This window comes from Sarcophilus harrisii, chromosome 3 (assembly GCF_902635505.1).
Source record: "Sarcophilus harrisii chromosome 3, mSarHar1.11, whole genome shotgun sequence".
NCBI lineage: Eukaryota > Metazoa > Chordata > Mammalia > Dasyuromorphia > Dasyuridae > Sarcophilus > Sarcophilus harrisii.
This window is the reverse complement of record NC_045428.1, coordinates 278,712,606-278,735,537: the sequence shown is the minus strand read 5'-3', so window position 1 is coordinate 278,735,537 and position 22,932 is coordinate 278,712,606. Positions and strand designations below refer to the sequence as shown.

Genomic DNA, 22,932 nt, shown 5'->3' with positions numbered 1-22,932 from the left:
GATTTAGCTGTGGGAAGCTCTCTTGCTTTGAGATGCCTATTGTGATTCACTAATGAAACATCTGAGAGCTCCTTGAGCTCTTTGTGGCTGCTTTGCAGTTTGGTGATCAGGCAATGAAGTTTTTAGTTCCCTATCTTAGCCAACTAACATTCAAGGTAGACTTAGTATCATTAAAGGAATAATTAGGCTATCTGTGCTTAATACATGCTTGTCACAACAGACATGTGTGATGGGGATTGGTTTCCTGCCTTTTTGTTTTCTGTACATGTAGGGATAGTAAAAGGATCATAAGATTAAAGAAGTTCTAGGAACGGGGCTAGTAACTGTATTACACATGGCTTGGTATAGAAAACATTATTTGTCTAATATATATGATATACTAAAAGGGGATAGGAATGCAGGCTAGGCATAAAGTCAGCCTAAAGAAATGCTAATTTCGCTAGAGAGAATTTGGACAGACCTATTTAGTTTGAATAGGAGCAATATATTATCTGAAGTCTTTAAGTGATGATGAGCAGCATCCGCCTCTATAGGTAATAATAAGCATCTAGATATCATAATGGTAAAGCAAATAGGAATGGCATGACAGAGGGTTCAGAGTTACCACTCCTGTGCTCACCAGAAGTTATGTCTTGGTTTGTTAAGAAATTACAACTGAATGCCTGAAATGAATTAAGCCTTGTAGGGAAGAACTTTTTCTATGAATAATTGAGGTTGTTAATTTCAGTGACATTTATTTAATTTCAGATGAGATATTATTTAAGAACTGTTTTAAATTTTTCATTTAAATTTCATTTAAATTAATTTAAAACAATTTTTTCCCACAGTAAACTTATTTTTATTGAGAAAGATGTTGACCAAAATGTTTGCTTGATTTGCCACCCACTACTTCTGACTGTAAATTGTAGACATTGGTAAATTACAGAGTCATAGCTCTTCTTGGAAATTATCTGATTTAACTTAATTTTTTAGATGAGAATATAGGCCAATTCATTATGCAATAGTGAATTATTAAAATGAGTATAATAGAAGGCATTTAAAACTGAATATGTACGTTAATTTTTCTCAGTATTTTATACTAACTTAAAATTTAATGTATTAATATTTAATGTACTTCATTTTATCCTTTATTTCCCTGTAGGTTTCACCAAATGTATTTCCAGGAAGTCTTGTCATGGACAATTTTTCTTGTATCATACCTAGTGATGAGGTGGATCTACACTTGGATATTACATTTACCTCTATTTATATTGGCAGTATAAGAGGAGTTTCTAGTGGTTATGTTACTGTAAGTATTTTTGATGTGAGATACTTTTGTAAGTGATCACTTATAAAACATTTGTGAATTTCTTTGAGTAAAAATACTTATAGGATTTAGAGATTGATTTTTATTAGATGCTTTATATTTTAAAAGTAGTTATTTCAATCTTCATTTATCTTATTTTCAATTCTTCTAATTTTTAATACTCAAACTATAAAAATTGCATATATTTTCATAGAAATCTAAGATTTACAAAGTGTTTTATGTTTTAGAGACTCAGAAAAATTGACTGATTTGCCTAAATTCTTATATCTAGGAACCGGGAAAATTGTAATTGCAATTCTGGTCTTCCATCTCAAAAGCTTAGTTTTCTTCTATACTATATTGTTTTTATTTTTAAGCTTGCCATACATTGTTGTCTTTGTGTTGATATTACTTTGAGATTAAAAAAAAAATGACAAGTTTATGACCTAAGACAAGAGTTTACAACTCTTTATACTTACGTTTTCTCATATGTAAAATGAGTGTTTTGAGCTAGAAGATATCTCTTCTAAAATTCTCTGATTCTAATTTTGACACATTCCTTAAAAAAACCCACACACACTTTGTATTTGTTTTTTACATGGAGCAAAAGTATCTTTAAAGTACAGTAATAGAATGTAACAAATTTTTAGAATTCTTGATGTTCCATAGAATTATATACCATATGTATATTGAAATATAATTCTTAAATTTTTTTTAAAAAAAAGTAAATTTTCTGGATCCCAGGTTAAGAATCATTGTCTAGGAACTCAAGCTAGGCCTCTGTATTAAAGTCTTTAAGAACTTCCGGAGTGGCAAAGTCTTTAGTAGTAGTTCATTTGCATATGTAGATTATATATGAATTAGATATATGTAAGTCCTGAATTGCTGTTATTAAAACTATGCAAAGGTTCAAGAAGTATTATCAAATCAATAGAAAAAAATTAGGTAATGGAGGAAATTATTGGGGAAAAGCATAGATGTATAATTTTTTCTTCTTCAGTCCATATTTGATACTTACTGAATGTCTATTACATATAAACATAGTATTAGGTAAGAAGGAACGGAAAAAGATGAGAGTTAATATGAATAAGATTAAGAATATGAATATGAAGCATGTGATTAAGACCTTTCAAGTAGGAAACAGGGCAGGGAGTCTCTCCCTCCAATTCCTCCTGACAGATCTAGAAAATGCACTCAATCAAATTCTTATGGAGAAATCCAAGAAAAAATCACAATGAATAATTTTCATAGCCCTGGTCATCATAGTGAGACAGAAAAATCTTGGACATTGGAGATGGGGGGTCTAACCAGGATTAGTCATAGGCAAAACATCCCAACTGCCAGGAAGCAAGAGATACCACATCATCAGGGTACCACAGGATGTGGGAGAAAGGGTAAACTGGCACCTTTGTCTTGTATATACCTAGTTCTTGTTTGTTTGTTTGTTTGGTTTTTTGTGGGCAGGGGACAGAAAGGCGGGGAGTTGCAAGGCAACAATTAGTAAATGTTTGTGTCTGAGGTCAGATTTGAACTCAGGTTCTCCTGATTCCAGGGCCAGTGCTGTATCCCCTGTGCCATCTATCTGTCCCTAGAACCTAATTCTTGGTAATAAGTCCTGGGTAGTATGTGAAAGGGAACCTGTGCCAGTCTATTGTTGCAAAGTAGGGAATACCTGAGGTGCTAGGCTGAGAAACAAGTTTAGAAGCAAGCAGCAGAAAGATTATGTTGAAATACTCTATGATGACTAATTCTGATGGACCTGGCCATCCTCAGCAATGAGATCAACCAAATCAGTTCCAATGGAGCAGTAATGAACTGAACCAGCTACGCCCAGTGAAAAAACTCTGGGAGATGACTAAGAACCATTATGTTGAATTCCCAATCCTTGTATTTTTGCCTGCCTGCATTTTGGATTTTTCTTCACAGGCTAATTGTACATTATTTCAGAGTCTGATTCTTTTTGTACAGCAAAATAACGGTTTGGTCATGTATACTTATTGTGTATCTAATTTATATTTTAATATATTTAACATCTACTGGTCATCCTGCCATCTGGGGGAAGGGGTTGGGGGAAGGAGGGGAAAAATTAGAACAAGAGGTTTGGCAATTGTCAATGCTGTAAAGTTACTCATACATATAACCTGTAAACAAAAGGCTATTAAAATAAAAAAAAAGAAATATTATGTTGAAAGCCAACATAATAATTGTTTTATCCCTGTCAACATAAGAAGGATTTTCTTAGAGTAATTACTGAGATTGCCCAAAGTTTGTGCTTGTCTGGATCATGTCAACTAGCACTCTCTATTTGATAATCCACAGACTGATTTCAGCCTACATATACTACCTGAGTCCCTAAACTTATGCTGCTTAAGTTATTTGTTTTGTAAAATCATCTACTTTTTTTTAGTCTTGTCTTTTCTTCTCATCTTCCTTCCTTCACTTACTCCCAGCTGCCTTTTTTCCATATTTTAATTTTTACCCTTTGAGTCACCATATTGATGCTGTAGAGAATGTAATGGTATGTATTAGTGAATTTAATTACACACACATATATATATTTAATCTTGCTACTCTCAGTATCCCTTAATCTGTGGACTCTGATGTTGTCTCTGTTCTGCTAATTCTGTGCTAATTGCTGAAAATGTGTTTCTGGCTCTTATTTGAAATATTGCTTCCATTGTATGGAAGCTTTTCATTTGCTTTTTGAACTGAATATTAACTGTACTGATGGCATATATCAGTATGAGTCTTACCCCCTATGCAGACAGACTGTTTAGGCCTGCTTTGTGAGTTAGAAGAGGATATTCTTGACAGATTCTTCCTAATTTTCTTTTATTCATTATTCTTATCTTGCTGGGAAGAAGACAGAATTGCTATCCATTGGCAGTGCTGATACCACACATGGAGAAAAATGATCAGTTGATATGAGAATGCCATACTTTAGGCACTTGCCTTCCTGTCTACTGAAAGCTAGTGTCTCAGAAATGAAATCGAATTGGAGCAGACCTCCATAGTTAAAATAATGTCCCAAACATTCCGTGGCCAAAAGACCAAGGATTCTTAACTTTTTTTTGCGTCATGAATCCCTTTGGTGGTCTGGGGAAGAATATGGGCCTCTTCTCAGAACAAATGTTTTTTAAATGTGTGAAATGAAATACATAGGATTGCAAAGGAAACAAATAATATTGAAGTGGAGTTACCAAATTGTTGAATTTATTTTTAAGTTCACAGTCCTAGCTTAAGAACCCTTAAAAGTTCTTAAAAGATCATTTATCTTAAGTGATCAATCAAAACAGGCCTTTCTAGCATCCTTGTTAGTGACATCTGATATCGACAGCCCATATTATTCCTCCTCTTCTTTTGCTCTTTTCCTGTCTTCTAACAATGACATCAGTCTCTTTGCACACAACTCAACCTATAATACCTTTCCCTAAAAAAAGTCAAGCTACCACCTACAAATACCACCTCTGTGTCCAAAAATCTTGAAATATTCCCAAACATAATCCATTTTCACTTCTCCCTCTCCCTTTCTTTACAAAATTCTTCTCTTTGTCATTCAAGTCTCTCCAATCCCTTTACCCTTCACTTCTCTCACAGGCCATTTCCCTTGCAGTAGCTACTCTCTCCTTTTCCATTTTTGACCCTTGGATGAACTAATTAAATTCTACATTGTTGTTCTTTTTTAGAATCCCTCCCCTTTCTGTATCATATCTCTGTATTATATTCAGACAAGCTTCATTCAGTTTAGCTTACCTAGATCACTCTCATCATTCATCACCTTTGCTCCTACATACATGCATGATTGAAAATGAAGGAAATTGTGCAACCATTCTGATTGGGATTATTAAAATTTTATATTATATTTCACCCCATTTCACTTGGGCTCTCACTGCTGCTAGGGAATCCTATCATCCCTATGCCAACTTACTGTCCCATTCTCCATAGTGGCTCGTCTCAGTTGGGAATCTTGCCTTATAATTTATAGAAACAATTGAGGCCATACATGGTGAATTCCCTATTCTTCCCTCTTCCTCATCTCCTCTCACTTAGATGGTTTCTATCTTTTTTCCCCTTTACCTTTATTGGTCTCACATGATAGAATTGCCTTACTTCTTTTTTTTTATTATAGTTTTTATTTACAATATATATGCATGGGTAATTTTTCAGCATTGACAATTGCAAAACCCTTTGTTCCAATTTTTCCCTTCCTTCCCCCTACCCTCTCCCCCAGATGGCAGGTTGACCAATATATGTTAAACATGTTAAAGCATAAGTTAAATACAATATATGTATATATATCCATACAATTATTTTGCTGTACAAAAAGAATTGGACTTTGAAATAGTGTATAATTAACCTGTGAAGGAAATCAAAAATACAGGCGGACAAAAATAGAGGGATTGGGAATGCTATGTAGTGTTTCATAGTCATCTCCCAGAGTTCTTTTGCTGGGTGTAGCTGGTTCAATTCATTACTGCTCTGTTGGAACTGATTTGGTTCATCTCATTGCCAAAGAGGGCTGCACACGTCAGAATTGATCATCCTATAGTATTGTTGTTGAAGCATATAATGATCTCCTGGTCCTGCTCATTTCACTCAGCATCACTTCATATAAGTCTCTCCAGGCCTTTCTGAAATCATCCTGCTGGTCATTTCTTACATAACAATAATATTCTATAATATTCATATGCCACCATTTATTTAGCCATTCTCCAATTGACGGGCATCCACTCAGTTTCCAGTTTCTGGCCACTACAAAGAGAGCTGAATGGCCTTAAAGGCTAACCCCTCCACTCCATTAATTTTTTTATCTTATGATTTTGGATCAAGAAATCCTATTTTATCTTCTCTCTTCTAGCAGTTTGTCCTCCTTGTCAAATCCATTCTTTTACTTATTTTCAATCTTTCCTTCTTTATTGTCTTATTCCCTACTGTTTGCAAACATATCCATGTCTCCTCCATTCTAAAAACAAAAATGTCACTTGGTTCTTCTGTTTCTTTCTTTTCTTTTCTTTTCTTTTTTTTTTTTTTTTGGCATGGTAATTGAAGTTAAATGACTTACTCAGTGTCATACATGTAGGAATGTTAAATGTCTGAGGCCAGATTTGAACTCAGTCCTCCTGATTCCAGGTCTGATGCTCCATCTAGCTGACCCAATTCTTCCATTTCTGTGCTCATCCTGCTCTAGAGTAGCTATATTCCTTGAAAAGTCCCTTTACAATAAATATCTCCCCTTTCCCTCTGCTCCTTGTTGCCTTTGCCCCTTACAATGTGGCTTCTGACCTTATCATTCGACTAAAACTGCTCCCTCCAAAGTTACCATTGATCTTTTTTGTTGCCTAATCCAATAACCTTTTCTCAACCCTTGTCCTCCTTGATCTCTCTGCAGTCTTTAACCTTGTCAGTCATTTCTCCTCTCTAGGTTTTCAGGATATCACTTTCCTGGCCTGTTTCCTTTGCTAGATCCTTTTTATATATCACCCACAGGAACAGTGTTTCCTCAGATGTTCCTCAGAAGTTCCTCAAAGTTCTGTCCTGAACTTTCTTTTTGGCAACTTTTGGTGCTCTCATCAGGTCACATAGATTTATTTATCCTCTCTTTGTTGTTGATAAAAGCACTGGAAGATCTGATTTCAAATCCAGCTTCAGATGCTAGCTGTGTGACTCTGGGCTAGTCACTTAATGTTGTTTGCCAAAAGAAAATGGCCAATATCTTTGTCAAGACAGCCTCAAGTTGGGTCATGAAGAGTCAGACATGATTGAAACAAATGAAAATGCTGGTGATTCTTAGGTCTATCCGTCCTTCCCTAGACTCTTTGCTGACCTCATAATTTACATCTCTAATTGCCTTTCAGATATCCTGAACTGGATGTCTAATAGACTTCTTAAAATTAATATGTTCAAAACAAAATTATCTTTCCCTCCAAACCCTCCCTACTTCCTACCTTCCCTTTTTTTTTTTTTTTTTAATTTAATAGCCTTTTATTTACAGGTTATATGCATGGGTAACTTTACAGCATTAACAATTGCCAAACCTCTTGTTCCAATTTTTCACCTCTTACCCCCCCCCCCACCCCCTCCTCTAGATGGCAGGATGACCAGTAGATGTTAAATATATTAAAATATAAATTCGATACACAATAAGTATACATGACCAAACCGTTATTTTGCTGTACAAAAAGAATCAGACTCTGAGATATTGTACAATCAGCTTGTGGAGGAAATAAAAAATGCAGGTGGGCATAAATATAGGGATTGGGAATTCAATGTAATGGTTTTTAGTCATCTCCCAGAGTTCTTTCTCTGGGTGTAGCTGGTTCAGTTCATTACTGCTCCATTGGAAATGATTTGGTTGATTTCATTGCTGAGGATGGCCACTACCTTCCCTTTTACTAGCAAGGGCAATACTATCCTCCCAGTTCCTCAGGCTTGAAACCTAGAAGTCATTCTGGATTTCTCACTGTATGTAAACCATCTTTCTTCTTACTCCCACCCCAGCTATAATTAATCTGTTATCAAGGTGTGTTGATTTCTCCTCTGTAAAATTACTTGAATATGCCTCCTATTCTCTTGTAACATGAACACTACTATTGCAGGCCATCATCACCTCTTGCCTGGATTATTTCAATAGCCTACCTCAAGTCCTAATAGGTGTGGCTTACTCAGGTCTTTCCTCATCTCAGGTCATTTTCCATTCAACCACTAAAATGATTTTCCTAAAGTTCAGATCCAGTCATGTTACATCCCTAGTGCCGGATGGGAGCCGGTGGCTCCCAATTACCTTCAAGACCAAATAGGAAATACTCTGGCATTTAAAGCCCTTCATAACTTAATTTCCTCCTACCTTTCTAGTCTTCTTATAACTTACTCTTTGATGTGTACTCTTTGATCTAGTGACTTCCTGACTATTCCACAAATAAGACACTCCATTTCTTGGCTTCAGGCATTTTCACTGACTGCCTAAAATGTTTTCCATCCTCTGCTCTGACTACCAATCTCTCTGGCTTTCTTTAAGGATTAGTTAAAATCCTATCTTTTACTGGATGCCTTTCCTCTTAGTTAGCTCATGCCATTTAGACAGAGAATGGTAAAGTCTTTTTGGTAGGACTCTGTTAGGTAGGACTTTGTTAAGATTCTGACTGATTTTGATGATTCACTGAGAGTTGAAACTGCCAATCATTGTGTTTGACAGTTCTATAAAGAAAAAAATTGGTACTGGAGAATTCTAGGGACTTTTGACAATTGACTCTGATTTCCCTTTTAAAAGATATATGACCAGCTGGCTGATGAATGATATTCAGAGTGAAATGATTTTTACAAAGTTAGTTAGTCCTTTACTTACATCATTTGTCAATGAAGCACTCACCCATTCAATTTCTGATCATTTCTGCTCCATGGTCAGAGATCAAGTTCTGTTCTCCAGCAAAAATCTAACTTGACAGGATCTGATCTCCCTTGCCCTGTCCAAGTGTCTTGCCAAATGACTTTGCTTATATTGTGTCTGTTGTTTCTCCATTGGTTTTTCTATCAGGAGACCACAAGAATAACAGGAAAGTAGAGCTTCCTGTAGAAATCATGAGGTTGGGAGGTAGCTTGTCAAACCCTTACTGTCCTAGGTCTCCAAATACTATGTTCCTGTAGCTGAAGTTGTCTCACAAATGGCTGATGAGGAGCTATGTTATGGACTAGGTGTGAAGCTAGAGTGTTTTTAAAGAGCTTAATAATCATAGTACTGGGCCAGCATTACCGAATCCATTCCATAACTACACAGTAGCAGTGCTAGTAGACAACAGTTATAATAGTGTCAATAGTTATAATCTTTAGAGATCTAGTTTCTGTTGGAGGGGGAAATGTCCGATGGAGGAGTATGCACACTGAATTCCTCATGTTAGACATAAATAACATGATGGCCACTATTCACTGGTTTGATGGAAATTATATAGTTGTTTTAGCACAACTCAACCACTTATATTCAGACCATTGGTGGATTGTATCCTACTCAGCTCATTACATATAGTTAATAAGGTTTGGGTTTAAATTTGAAAGATTTCTTAGAGAGCATGTAGTCAAACTTCCTTATTTTAAAGATGAGAAAACTGAGGCCAAAAGAGTTGCATGATTTGTCTTAGGTCACATGGATGGTAAACAGCAGATATGAGATTTGAATCCAGTTCTTCTGATTCCCCATCTCCTGCTTTTTCAAGTATACTGTGCTGTATTCCCTACCTAGACCAGAAGATTAGGCTCTCTGAGAATTCTTTAAAGCAAAGGTTGAGGAAAGATTCATTCTTTAATCAAAATCTGTCTTCCCCATGTAAATGACTGAGATTATCAAGGAAGAGAATATAAAAAAAAAAGAAAAGAAAAGACCTATTAGACTTGGAAGATGTGTACTCACACTTAATGGGAGTGAGGAAGATGATAATTCAGGAAAGTAGACTCCTACAGCAGTTATACTAGAAGGACAACCCACCTGGTCACACTGGATCAGAGAAAACCCTGGGTCAGATACCAGTCAGCCACCCTATTCCTGTGAATCAATGGAGGACTTACGCTTTCTTTTTAAGAGACATCGAGCCCAAGATTCAGCCCTTTGGGCCCCACTTGCCCTTTCACTCCTTGTTTTGTTTTGTTTTTCCCCTACCCCCATTTCTCTCAGTGAAGCAGCTGTTATCTTTCAAGCAGCCCAAGGAATGTGACTTCTGCATGTCCCTTGTCTTACAAATATTGGGAAAGCTCCAGAAAGAGAGAGGGAGAGAGAGAGAGAGACAGACAGACAGACAGACAAAGAGAGACAAACAGTCCCTGTGCTTGGTTGCTTTTATCACAGGAAAGCCTTCTTTATCAGAGAAATGAGTCTGGTAATTTTGGTAATTTTTACCTATTAAATCTCATCTTCCACTGCATATTATTTTATCAGACAAGATGAAGAACCAGGGTAGGGCAATGTCCAAGAAGTTGACATGTTCAGTAGTATCAAAAGTTGTAGAAATCTTAAGAGGGATGAGGACTGAGATAAATCTGTTGGATTTATCATTGTAAGAGAAAGACCAATGTTAGTTGGGTGGTGGGGTCAGAAGTTGGAGTGCAAAGGATTAAGAAGAATGGGAGTGGAATAAATGGGAGCATGATTATTGACACCTTTGTTTGGAAAAGGGAGTTTAGTTGTAGGAGAAGAGATTTGGGACAATTGTTTGAGGGGAAGTATTTATTTTTAATAATGGAGAATATATAGGAATCTTTTGTAGGTGGTGGTGAAGGAGCCAGTGATTAAAGGGGAATAAAAATGAGAAAAAATTAGTTAAGATCAAGGGGACAAGTGCCTGGAAGAGACAGGAGAGGATGGGATTCAGAGTTCAAGTGGAGAGATTAGCTTTGGTTTAGAAAAGACACACCTTCCTCTTTAGTAATTAGAGCAAGGAGAAGAGGATGGGAAATGATGAATTTTAAAATACGGAGTATAGAAGAGGATGTTATCAAGTCAAGTCAGTTAGCATTTATTAGATACTGTGTACACTGTGTGAAATGCTGGGAACACAAATATAAGCACCCCCCCCCCCCATTCTTGCTTTTAAGGAGCTCCTGAACTCTATTAAAAGATGATGCATAATAAAAAGGAGCTGAAAAGCTGAGAAAGGAGGGAAGAGGAGGTAGCCTCAATTAGCATGGTGGCTAAGCCTAAAGAATTCAAGATGCTGGTTTCTCATAATGGAGATTCTGGGTAGAACCCATAAATAGAAAAAGGGAACTACAAGGTCAGAGGGAGAATTGAGGTCTGGTGATCTCTTTATCTAGAAATAAAATCCAGGTTTTGTTTTCTAAAAAAAGTATGAGGTCCCATTGGGGAGAGAAGAGAAAGTTTTATAGGAAGTTGGAGAACCGAGGAGAAAATTTGGAATCTTTACTGTGTGATAGTAAATTAGAGAAGAAGAAAAGGATTGCTGTGTAGCATAAAGGTCAAGTTGAGATTGAGAAACAAATTTGTAGTAGTCCCAATAAATACAATTATGTGTTTTTTTTCCCTAAGAAACATTTAGCAGTATGTTTATAGGATTGGAGCAAGTGGTAGCAAACCGTAGTTGGGGTTTGGCAAGATGTGACTGATAGAACAAAGGGGCTAGGAGTTCGAGGGCAATTTAAGGTGGAACTGGATGATCACAGGGTAAAAATTTTGAATTGGGGGGGGGCGAGGGGGAGATTGCAGTAGGAGTGATGGACTGGGGGAAATATGAGGACAGAATATCATGATGAGGATGAAGAATAGGTTTAGTAGAGATGAAGCCAAAATAAAGATTAAAGGATAGGAGGCTATCTTCAGAGAAAAGAATTTAAGATTTTGGGTTAAAGAGAGGTAGAATAATCAGGGGTAATGGCCAGATCAAGGGCAGAACAATATCTGTGTGGCTGAGGTGGAATTAAGATCCAAATCTTGTCACTTTATGAGGTTGATATAAGGTCTGTCCCAGTTGTTAGAGAATGAAAGTGCTTAAAAGTTTGTAGTTTTTCACTGCAACATGTATAAAAGAGCATAAAAAGGGGAGGAATGCTTCTCACAAATTTTGCCTAGGACCAGCCTTACATATTTCTGTGTTACATTCATTACAACATTACACTTTTCAGTAGGAATATATTCTTTATGAGGAAAACAAATTTATTGTTAACCAAAATGTTTTTTATAAGTCTGTAGGCTCAATAAAAACATTTTAGCAGTAGCTTTAGACTTTGCTTCATTTGTTATACAGTGTACTCATTTTAAGAATTTTGTTTTAGAAATCCACTTTCTTCTTGAGTTTTGGCACTGGGCTAAATGCAAATAAGAGTTCTTTAAAAGTACCAGAAAAAAATTTATTTGACTTTATTTTAAACTGAATCTTTTTAGTCAAATCTATAACCAGTGCATACAAACATTTTTTTTTTCATAGTTTTCTACTTGCAAGTAAAGCAGGCTCTCTGCACTAGATTCTCACTGACTTGTACTAAAGGAGTGTGAATTATCTAACTTGACAAATCTATACTAGGAGTATACAGAGTAGGAAAACAAAAATAATAGAATTTTTTGAGAAATATTTGAAATGTAATAATGATTAATGATTTGTACCATTGCACATTTATTTGTTTTATAAATGTAGAAAGCCCAGTATTTCACTGACAAATTTTTGCTATTTTTATTGAAATCTCTTACCAATTTGATTGATCAGAGAACATTAATTTGGGGGCCAACATTATAAATTTGAACCTTGAGTGGGGACCATTTTAGTTTGTACTATCCAAAATTCATTACAAATCTTGACCAGCCATCTCACAAATTTGTCAATGTGAATTTGTGAATGTGAGTAGATGAGTGTAAATTCATCATCTCTAATTGTATAACATTCATAGCAAAATTTCTACAATGGAGCAGTATTTTCTGATAGTAATGGAAATAACATTTTTTTTTCGTGGAAAATTCTTAGAAAGTAATGATGTAGACATGGGAAAGTAGATTAAAATAGCAAGTATCTCAAAAAAAAAAAATAAGGGAAAAGCTTGGGGAAGGGTAAAGCAAACTTTTGAAACATCTAAGAACTTGGGGATTAGAAATAATTGTAGCTTAAATGAGGTGGAATATTATGTTCTTTCTAAACTGATAAGGAATCCTGGATTCTCTATTTCTGTACCGGTGAAACACAACTTTGTATATGAAGGAAGATGTTATTGTAATTTAATGTTCGCTGAACTACCTGAGTTTTTTGACTTACTGGTTTTAAAACTGAGCATGTGAGAAATATATCATTCTTTAATATTTATGATATGAAATTGGTTGAGAGAGAGAGACATAATTTTTATACTATAAGCTATGGAAAATAAGTTTATGATTTGAAAAAGAAAAATTTTGAAAACAATTTTAAGTAGCAATATGGCAAAACTAACTTACTTTTTTATTTTTCCTTTAAGTTCACAACAAAGTATATAAAGATTCCATTTCAAGGTAAGCAATTACTGCTTTATGCTTTACTGTAATTCTAAGTATAAAATGTCATTTCTGCCAATTTTCTTTTAAAATATTTTCAATAACTTTATTCTTTTCCAAGTATTTTTTTGTTCTTAATTGCTTTTCATTATGGCACTTCAGCATAACTAAAAGTTTAGTGTTATATGGACTAAACTTAATTTACTAGTTTCAGCAGTTTTAGCATTATTGATTTTGAAAATTTATCTAAAACTGTTCTCAGAATAGTTCAGTATTTAGATATATAGTTTTATGTGTATTATAACAAATAATGGCAAGTCATCTCATGGTTTTCTTTTCTTGGGAATAATTGAACTAAAGTTCTAATGGAAACTTAAAAATGGAGTTCCCTTGGACATGTGAAAATGGATATGTCAAAGGAAAAGTTAGAGAAATGGTGAACATTTTAAAACAGTATTTTAAGGTATATAGGAATTTGTGAGATCTATAATAGTGGACTTAATGAGATATAATTTTATATTATTTCTAGTTTGATAAAGAATTCTTGGTTCTTCAGAATTATACCAGCTAAACCCAAGTCTTGGCAAGTTCTTTCTAGCAATATTGAAAAAAATTTGAGGAAGGGCCATTGATTTACTATATGTCTGTGTTCCCAGCATCAGAAAACTAAGCATGGTGAAGCCCATAATTAGGTTAACCTATGGTTTTGACTACTATACCTCTTGAAGACTACTAAATTACAGAGGTGTTGATATCTTTGTTGGTAGAGAATGTGCAGACTGATAAAATTATAGTTCCTTTAGACATTAAAGTAATAAAAGATAGGTTGGACAATCTCAAGCTTATGCTCAGACAATTTGGAGCATTTTATTTTTCATTGAAAAAACTACTAGATTAATACTGACATTGCAAAATAAAAATAAAATACCAGATAGAGAAGTGTTATTTTCACCTGAACTTCAAGGGGAGTTGATGAGGGAAATGGCATGAAAATTATTTTAAACAGGAACATTAGAAGAGAGTGCTTCTATTTTAATAATGAAAAAGATAATACCAAAGGCTATAAATATAAATTTATATCCACAGAAGACCACTCTGCAGAAATTTGTAAATAATGAATGAGGGTGATAGTGTTGATGTTTAAGAAGTCAGCTCTCACAATATTTATATCATACTAAGTAAAAATACTAAGAGGTCTGATTAGTGCAATACAATAAATCATTATGAGATATCTCAACTTTAGTAGTTTGGAAGATAAAAATTAATCTACAAGTATTAGAAAGTTTCAGTGATATAAGCATTAAGATTATTTTAGAAAGTCATATTTGGAAAAATTTAGTGCAGAAAGAATGAAGGGGGAAAACAGTAACTGATAGGAAAGAATCAATATCAGGAGATTTAATAAGTCAATTTTTATTGCCTTTTATTGCTGTTCATAATTTATTATATATCATTCTTGTAGTTTAATGCAAGTGCTTATAGAGGAAAAGGGAAACTTTAATTAGAAAGATGTCATCCTTACCAACAATTACCCGTAATCCACCAAGTATGAATTGAGTTTTGATTGGTATCCAAATCACTAATACTGTTTCATGGTTCTTACTGATAATACTCAACCTTTTTCAACTTTTTAGATCATAGCTCAAAGTAAGGGATTTATATGGTCTAAGTTCTAACCTAAGAAAACTTTCCTCAATTTGTCTTTTTAATAAATTATATAAGAATTACATATTTTAAGAAACTAGACCCTCTGAAGTTGAAGTACAATTAATGATTAATTATTATTTCTCTTTGTGGTTTTGATTGAATTCATTCTTATATTTAGTCAAGTAAAGCTCAGAAATTCAATTATTAAAATTCTACTATGTACCAATTCCTAGGCATATTGAGATAAAAACTTCAAAATCTTAAAAGGCTTATTTTCAACTAGAGGACATAAAATATTCACATGTAATTAAATATAAGATTATTTGTGGAGGGAAAAATCTTAACATTTTCTTAGTTAAGTCTTTTAGGAAAATAACTTCAGAAAGGTAGATATGAGGTGGGAAGGAGATTACTTTCCAAGAATGGGGGGAAAAGGAGCAACTTCTGTGAATGAATTCATGGAAGTAGGAGGTAAAATTCTGAATGCAGGGGCTAGCAAAATAATATCCCATTTTATTTTTTAATATAAAATTCATAAAGGATAATAATGTCATATAGGGCTGAAAAAGTCATTTGGACCTAGATTGGGAATTCTAGACTGTTTAAAACTTTTTCTTTTGTTTCTTTAGTGTCTCTGAATAAGATTTCATTGTTAGTGGATACCATTCATTTAAAGAAGTTTGGGTTGTGGACACATAAAGACGACAACCACTGTAAAAGGAGAAATTCTATCATTTTCCTCTGGACATCTTCAGATTATCTAGAAATGATTGAAAACCAACTTGGTAAATCTGTTTTAAGGCAGCTATGTAAGTGTATGGTGGATTTAAAATTCTATAGATACGGGGAAATCTTGTAAAGAGTCGAGTCTCCTTTTCCAGTTTCCCTTTTGAGTTTACTTATTTGGTTTAGTACTGTATGCTATATGTAGCTTTCTATATTTTTCCTCCTGTATCATTCCTCCTGATAATTATGAAGTGTGGGGTGAGTGGGTGGATTCTCTTAGTATCTGAATCTGTAATTCTGTTAATTAGCTGACATTTTAGACAATTTTCATTTATCTTTGAGATTCATACTTCTGTTTTCTAAGAAATAGTGACAAAGTTTTTCAATCAGTGTTAAATTCCATTTTTCCATTCCTCCAACAATTTTTTTGGTCCTGGAAAGATAGTAGTGATAATTACTAAAGCAAAGATTTGTCTCTATTTCTAAATAATCTGTATTTCTAAGTAATTTTTATTTTGACAGTTGAGCCTTAAGATCCTTTGACATTTTAGCAAAAGAAAGACCAGGCCACCATTGCTGCTTCAGGTAGTGTCTTTATATACAGAGTTAGAAACTTAGTGGGAAATTTGATAATCTTGAATCCTTCAAGCAGAGAGGCCAAAGAAAAGGAATAATGACTAATACTTATATAATAGGTTAAGTTTTGTGAAATTTTTTCTTCATTGTTATATGAAGTAGAGAGTATTGTTTTTCATATTTTACAGATTTGGAAATTGAAGCAAAGTCATTTTTTTGTGGTCTTGTAGATAGCAAGTGTTGAGATTTTTCAGTTGATCTTAGCTTTTCTGACTCATAGTGCAGTCATTTGGAAAAAGCACTTTTGATAAGGAGTCAAAAAACTGGGGTTTAAATATTAGCACTTAAATTTCACCTCTTTAGACCTTAATTTCCTTATTTGTAAAATAAAAGGATTGATTTAAATCATGTTTAAATTCTATTCTATCTGTAAATCTATGAGACTATGGAAAGCAGAATTTACTAGAGGAAGAGATATAAAGAAGTTTGAGAAATAATTGCTGACCTAATCAGTGGCTAGAACTTGACTATTTCTTTGATTTGATTCATATTATGTCAGTTGCAAAAAACATTCAGCTTAAAGCAACCCCTCAGGACATTTTTGCAATTTTATGTATGAAAAAGTTATATGCTTTGTATAGATTATAAAAAGAAACTTCTTTCTTGATTTTTTACCAAAAATATGCATACAACCAGGTGAATAGATTTATTTAAAATTATATTTTATTTGGGAAATATTAAATATAAATATTCTGGGTATTTTCTCCTCTTTAATATTTGGTTTCTCTCACTTAAGCCCAGTGAATTTAAATCATAATTGGATAAAATTAATTAGGAAATATGTTACCCCAATTCAGAGTTATTAGTAGTGGGCATAGTGGGCATTTTTCATGAAGCCAATACAAACTGTTTATCATTCAGTCTTTTCTCTTGCTCTTGGTATCTACAGACTTATTCAAAGGATTGAGAATTAAAATAGCAGATGAGAGGGAAAGTTTAGGAAGAATTTTTGTCAAATGAGAGATTGCTGATGAAGCACTTTGTTTCTTGAAAGACACTTGAATGTATCTTAATTGATAGGAGAAAAATAAAAAGAAACATGGCAATATTGTGGTTCCATTAGAAATTTCTTAAATAGGGCAATTAGGAATAGGATGGCCAATCAACATGAATTTCTGTTAATATTTTATTAATGTTTTCTTGTAGCCTATGATCATCTTTTAAATTAGAGATCACAGTTTATACCATTATTAATAATCTAATATTTGTCAAAGTTTAGTGAGAGACAAAATGAAAACAGGGATTAAAATGGGTTCCTCTCTCTTTCTAGCTAAGTCTGATGAATTCATATTTCTTGAATTGAGCAAACCAGCTTCAGAAGAGGAGGAAGATAAACTGAATGAGGTGATGGCAGAAGTGAGCAGGAAAACAAGATCATTAGACCTTTGTCATCCACTGCCTTGGAACCAGGCTCTTTCTTTGCTTCAAGGCTTATCTGCAAAAGAAAGCTCTTTTATCGATTATTATTGTTCTTCAAAATACTGCCATAATCCAGTGCCTGCTGTTGAAACAAAGGCAGAATCTCCTCCTCAGGTCAGTGCATGATAATTTTATGAGCAAAAAGGGCTTTAATAAGAGAAATTAAGCCACTTTTTGAATACTAGAAGGTAAACATTTCTCTGCTTCTCCAGGTAAACATTAGTTGTGTGCCAGTGTCAATTTAATTATCCATTTTAGCTCTGAAGAAGAACATACTTAAAATTATAGTCAGCTGTATTTTCAGACTGATTCTTTTGGGCTGGAAAATCTATGGAAGACTACATGATAGATGGAAGAAGGAAAGATATTTACCCCTCTTCTCCCATTTATAATTGGGAATATCAAAGACCTTAAATTTACCCTTATCTTTTAGCAGCTTTTCAGGTCATTATTTTCTTAGACCATTTTTTGGGGGAGCTAACAATTCTAGTAAAGCACAAAACTAGACATTTGAAGTAGAAGAATCAGAAGACACTGAAGTTTGCAACTGGTGGAGTGACTTCATGTTCATTCAGATGGCATTCCTTCTTGTGCCCACAATTTTCATTTCTCAAGTTCCTTGGCCATCTGAATGTATTTTTTCTTCTTATCATTTTTTTCAAGGCCACCTTGAATTCTCACAGAAAGTTAATTAGCCTGATTTTAATAAGCTTGAGTGAAGTTTTGTTTTTTCTTTTTAAAACTTATTTTTTTCAATTAATAAGCATCTATTTTTTCTTCCTTGAATTCCTACCCATTGAATGAAATGAAAAGAAACCAAATGATTTCCAGAGAGTGAGAGTTTTACAACTTTTGCTAAAACTTTTTCTAGATTTTAACAGGGCTGCTATATGAAATCATTATATCCCACCAAGGTCCTGTGTGTGTGTGTGTGTGTGTGTGTGTGTGTGTATAAAACAAAAAACAAACAAAAAAACCTCCTCAAAACTAAAAAAACAAAACAAAACAAAAAAAAAAACAACCAAATTTGAATCTTTAAACTAGATAAAGAAAATAATAAATGTGTATTAAAAATGAGTGTTTGTTTTGCAATGTTTCATTACAGAATTTAAATAATAAGCTCCTCTGTTGCTTTTAAAACATTATTTGATTTATATACATTTGAATAATTTACTTAATGCTATGCTATAAATGACACTGCTCTCCCACCATAAGCTTTTCCACAGTGACAATGAGTTTGAGCTCATACATTTCATATTCTCTCTGTTTACTTTTGTGGCAATAGTTTTTCAATCATGACCTTTCCCTTACAATGTGCTCTACTAGCTAATCTAACCAGCCACGATAGTTTGTTTTCTCTTATTTAAAAATAAATTAGAGGCAATATGTTATTGTGGATATAGAGAGCCTGTCTTAGAGACAAGAATTTATGGGCTGTGTGACTGGGTGAATCACTCTTGTACCAAACAACAAGTTGTGAGTAGCATATTTGTAGTATAACATTTGTAGCATAACATTTGAACTTAGGTCTTCTGACTTTAATTGTAGCAGTATTTTCATAGTAACAAAATGCCTCCCTTGTAGAAAAGCTATGGTTATGGAATTGAGTCTACTTATAATGAGGATTTTAACAATTCACATTTATATAATTCTTTAAGGATTACTAACTTTTTTCTTAATAGCCCTCTGAGGTAGGATTGTTCATCATTTTCCATTTATCTTACAAATTATGAAACCAAGTCTCAGAGAAGCTTTTTTGTTCATGATTACCCCACATATAAATGTTAGCGCTAAGATTTGAATCTCAAGAGTTTGTTTACACTTTGCCAAATATATGTAGATATAGATATATCCGATATTGTTAATGTGATACTAATTCAGGTAGGTATCTTCCTCATATATCCCAAGTTTTGTTTTTATTTTGTATTTTCAAGATTTAATATGTACAGTCATAAAAATAACTTTTTTCTTTGTTGTTTATTTTTGTAGGCCTCAAATGCCAATATAACCAAGCCTAGCTATACTCTCTTGCAGAAGAGGGGTAGTGGTTGCTATTCACTTTCTATTACATCAAATCCAGATGATAATGAATGGAAAGAAGTAAAAAACACTGGACCAATTAAAAAGTATGTACTAATTACCTTATCCTGTTTGTATTAGGTGGGCACAGTGCTTAAGGCTGAAAAGCAGCTTCCATACCTAGCTGTCCAATTTTGGAAATTTGTCTTTTGAAATGAAATTTTCCAAAGTGAAATCAAGTTTTAGCAATTTTGTTTCTCTTTTAATTTATGAGAAAGTGAAAATAAATACTTAAGAAAAGGTGTGGGGCAACTAGGTGGTATAATAGATAAGAGTACTGGCCCTGGAGTCAGGAGGACCCGAGTTGAAATGCAGCTTAGGACACTTACTAGCTATGTGACCTTAGTCAAGTTACTTTACTCTGATTGCCTTTAAAAAAAAAGGGGGGGGGGACAGCTAGGTGGTACAGTGGATAGAGCACCAGCCCTGAAGTCAGGAGGACCTGAGCTCAAATCTGACCTTAGACACTTAACACTTCCTAACTGTGTGACCCAATTGCCTCAGCCCCCCCCCCAAAAAAAAATGCTACTTTGCTGAGTTTTTTGAGAACTCAAAATGAGTGATAATATAAATTTCATATTTTACAGGGTTGATCTTTTAGAAAAAAACATTGTCATATTTGAGTGAAAGTGGTTTTATAAGTTTTAAATTTTTGTATTAAACATTTCATATTTGAATCTATTATAGAAAAAACACAATTTGTGTTTTAAATGTGTAGTACTCTGGGTCATTTCAAATAGTATTAGAACTACCACTTTGTTCATTTTAGCTTTCTATTGGGTTTTCATGCTGATATAACAGGGAGAATACCTAAAGAATTAAGTATCTGGGGGCAATTAGGGGGTGCAGTGGATAGAGCACCAGCTCTGAAGACAGGAGAACCTGAGTTCAAATGTGACCTCAGACACTTAACACTTCCTAGCTCTGTGACCCTAGGCAAATCACTTAACCCCAATCCCCCCCCCCCCCCCCCCCCAAAAAAAAAAAGAAAAAGAAAAAGAATTGAGAATCTTTTTTCCCCCCCTGTTTAATTCCTATTGTATAGAAAATATGAGTGAAATAATAAATTTATAACAAAGTATGGCATCAACCCATGGAATTTTTAGGTATCCTTGTTTTTCTTAGTGTTCATTAGGGCAAAAATTAAATTAGATGCAAATCAATTAGATAAGCATTTTAACACACCTATTGTGTGCTAGCCATTGTGCTAAATGCTGGACATACACATATACTGCCAATATCCTCCCCTCCCAAATCTATACTCAAAGGAATCTTAAGTTCTATTGAAAGAAACAATGCATACATATGTTAAGTATTTACAGGATAATTATATATTAAACAAATATAAGGTACTTAGGGATGGAAAGCACTAGTTGTTGTGAGGGACTAAGAGGCTTAATAGAGAAGGTGATGTTTGAGTTGAATTTTGAGGGAAACTAAAGATTCTTGAGTCAGAGGTATGAAAGGAGTACATTTTAGCATGGGGTATATGATCCAAAGGTATGGAGATAGAGACAAGAAATAGAGTATTGTATATGAAGAACAGTATCAAAGCTATTTTGTTCATGAACACTATAGTAACAAAATTGTAAGGTGCAAGAATTTCTAAAAGTTGTGTTAATGATGAGATCAGGATTTGTGCTGGTCAGGGAGTTAAATGATGAGGTTAGTTGCAGGTTTAGGGTTCAGGAAACCAAATGAAGAAGTTTGGCTCCCTTAAATCCCCTGTGGATTTGGTGCAGAGTAGGGAGTTGTGGGAACCCCCTTCTGGCTGTACAGAGGTCCTTCATAAAGGAATTTATGAACCTGAAAAGCTAGACTGATAAAAAAAAGTTTATTATTGGTATTGGGAAGTCAGCTTTTGCTATGCATGAATAGAAAGACTGAATTCCTTAGTGGCAAGGTCCTGATAGAGAAGTAAAGTTTCTAGTAGAGAAATCCCAACAGAGAGGTATAAAGTATTGTTAGGGAAATAGGTGAGGGAGTTAAGAGAACGTAATGCTGAAAGAGAATATCATTTGCTATGCCAAGAAGAGAGAGAGTTTCCTTGGCATGGCATATTAGGTCCTCTGCAAGGACTGAGCCCCAAGTTGGCTCTTTTTATAATAGAAAGCTTCGCTACAAGCTGGGGTTTGCTCTTAATGGGGACTGGGTGAGTTTGAGCTGGAATTGAATAGAATTGAATGAGTCTTTCTTGACTAATCTTTAATTCATTAGGGTTGGAGTTCTCCAGCTCCTGATTCAACTAGTCCCACCTACATAAACCATTTTTATTTTGATTCCCTGGGGTGGGTCTCACAGAGCAGGGTTCAAGGAGCTTCTCAAGTGCTCTACCTCATAGCTCATTCCCAAAATCAGATAGAAAGAGTTTCTGGACTCCCCTCTTCATTAGGACCAGGTTGTGAAGAACTTTAAATTCTTACCAGAGTTTACATTACATCCTAAAGAAAACAGGAAGCCACTGGAATTTATTGAGAAAGGAAGTATCATGATCTTATCTTCATTTTAGGAAACAATTTGGCAATTGTGTGGATGATGGATTAAAGTGGGAGAGATTTGAGGTAGGAAGACAAATTAGAAGGTTTGTCTTCTTTCCCCATCCTTGCCCAAATAGGTAACATTTTATGTAGTGCTTATTATTTACCTGACACTGCTAAACTCTTTCCAATTATTATTTCATTTGGTCTTTACAATATTCTTGGAAGTAGATATTATCATTATCCTTATTTTGCAAATGAGGAAACTGAGGCACAGAAGTTTGTAAGTGTTTGAGGTCACATTTGTACTCATAGCTTTCTGATTCCAGGTACAGTGCTCTTTTTACTGAGCCATCTCACTATTTACTAGGATAATGCTGAAGTTACAAACCTGATGATTCGAGGTGACAAAGAACTGAGGAGACTTGAAAGAAGAATGGGTTTGAGAAAAAAGATAATGAAATTAGACACATTAAGTTTTGAGGCCTATGGGGCATCCAGTTTGAAACATCCTATAAGCATTTGGGACTGGAACTCAGACAAGAAAGCAGAGCTAGTTCTGTTCCTCTGGGAGTCATCTTCATAAAGATGATAATTAAGCTCATGGGAGTAGATGAGGTTGCTGAGTGACAGAATGTTAGAAAAATGAGAAAGAAGGCCTTGTTCAGAGCCTTTGGAAGGGTATATCCACTATTACAAGTGTGGGTTATAGA

The 22,932-nt window shown here is 34.4% G+C and overlaps 2 protein-coding genes across 5 annotated transcripts in view; one reads left to right on the top strand and one right to left on the bottom strand.

Moving 5' to 3' along the window:
* Positions 1 to 22,932, bottom strand: part of LOC100918193 (putative protein FAM172B) — a 194,813-nt gene that overhangs the window by 95,537 nt on the left and 76,344 nt on the right. The gene's annotated exons all lie outside the window — the stretch shown is intronic.
* SENP7 (SUMO specific peptidase 7) overlaps positions 1 to 22,932 on the top strand; it is a 156,646-nt gene that overhangs the window by 87,277 nt on the left and 46,437 nt on the right. For all 4 annotated transcript variants that reach the window (XM_031959602.1, XM_031959601.1, XM_031959603.1 and 1 more), the window contains 5 exons: positions 1,142 to 1,288; positions 13,220 to 13,253; positions 15,512 to 15,691; positions 17,515 to 17,777; positions 19,653 to 19,789. In XM_031959602.1, the coding sequence (XP_031815462.1) occupies positions 1,142 to 1,288; positions 13,220 to 13,253; positions 15,512 to 15,691; positions 17,515 to 17,777; positions 19,653 to 19,789 (761 nt within the window). The remainder of the gene's footprint in view (positions 1 to 1,141; positions 1,289 to 13,219; positions 13,254 to 15,511; positions 15,692 to 17,514; positions 17,778 to 19,652; positions 19,790 to 22,932) is intronic.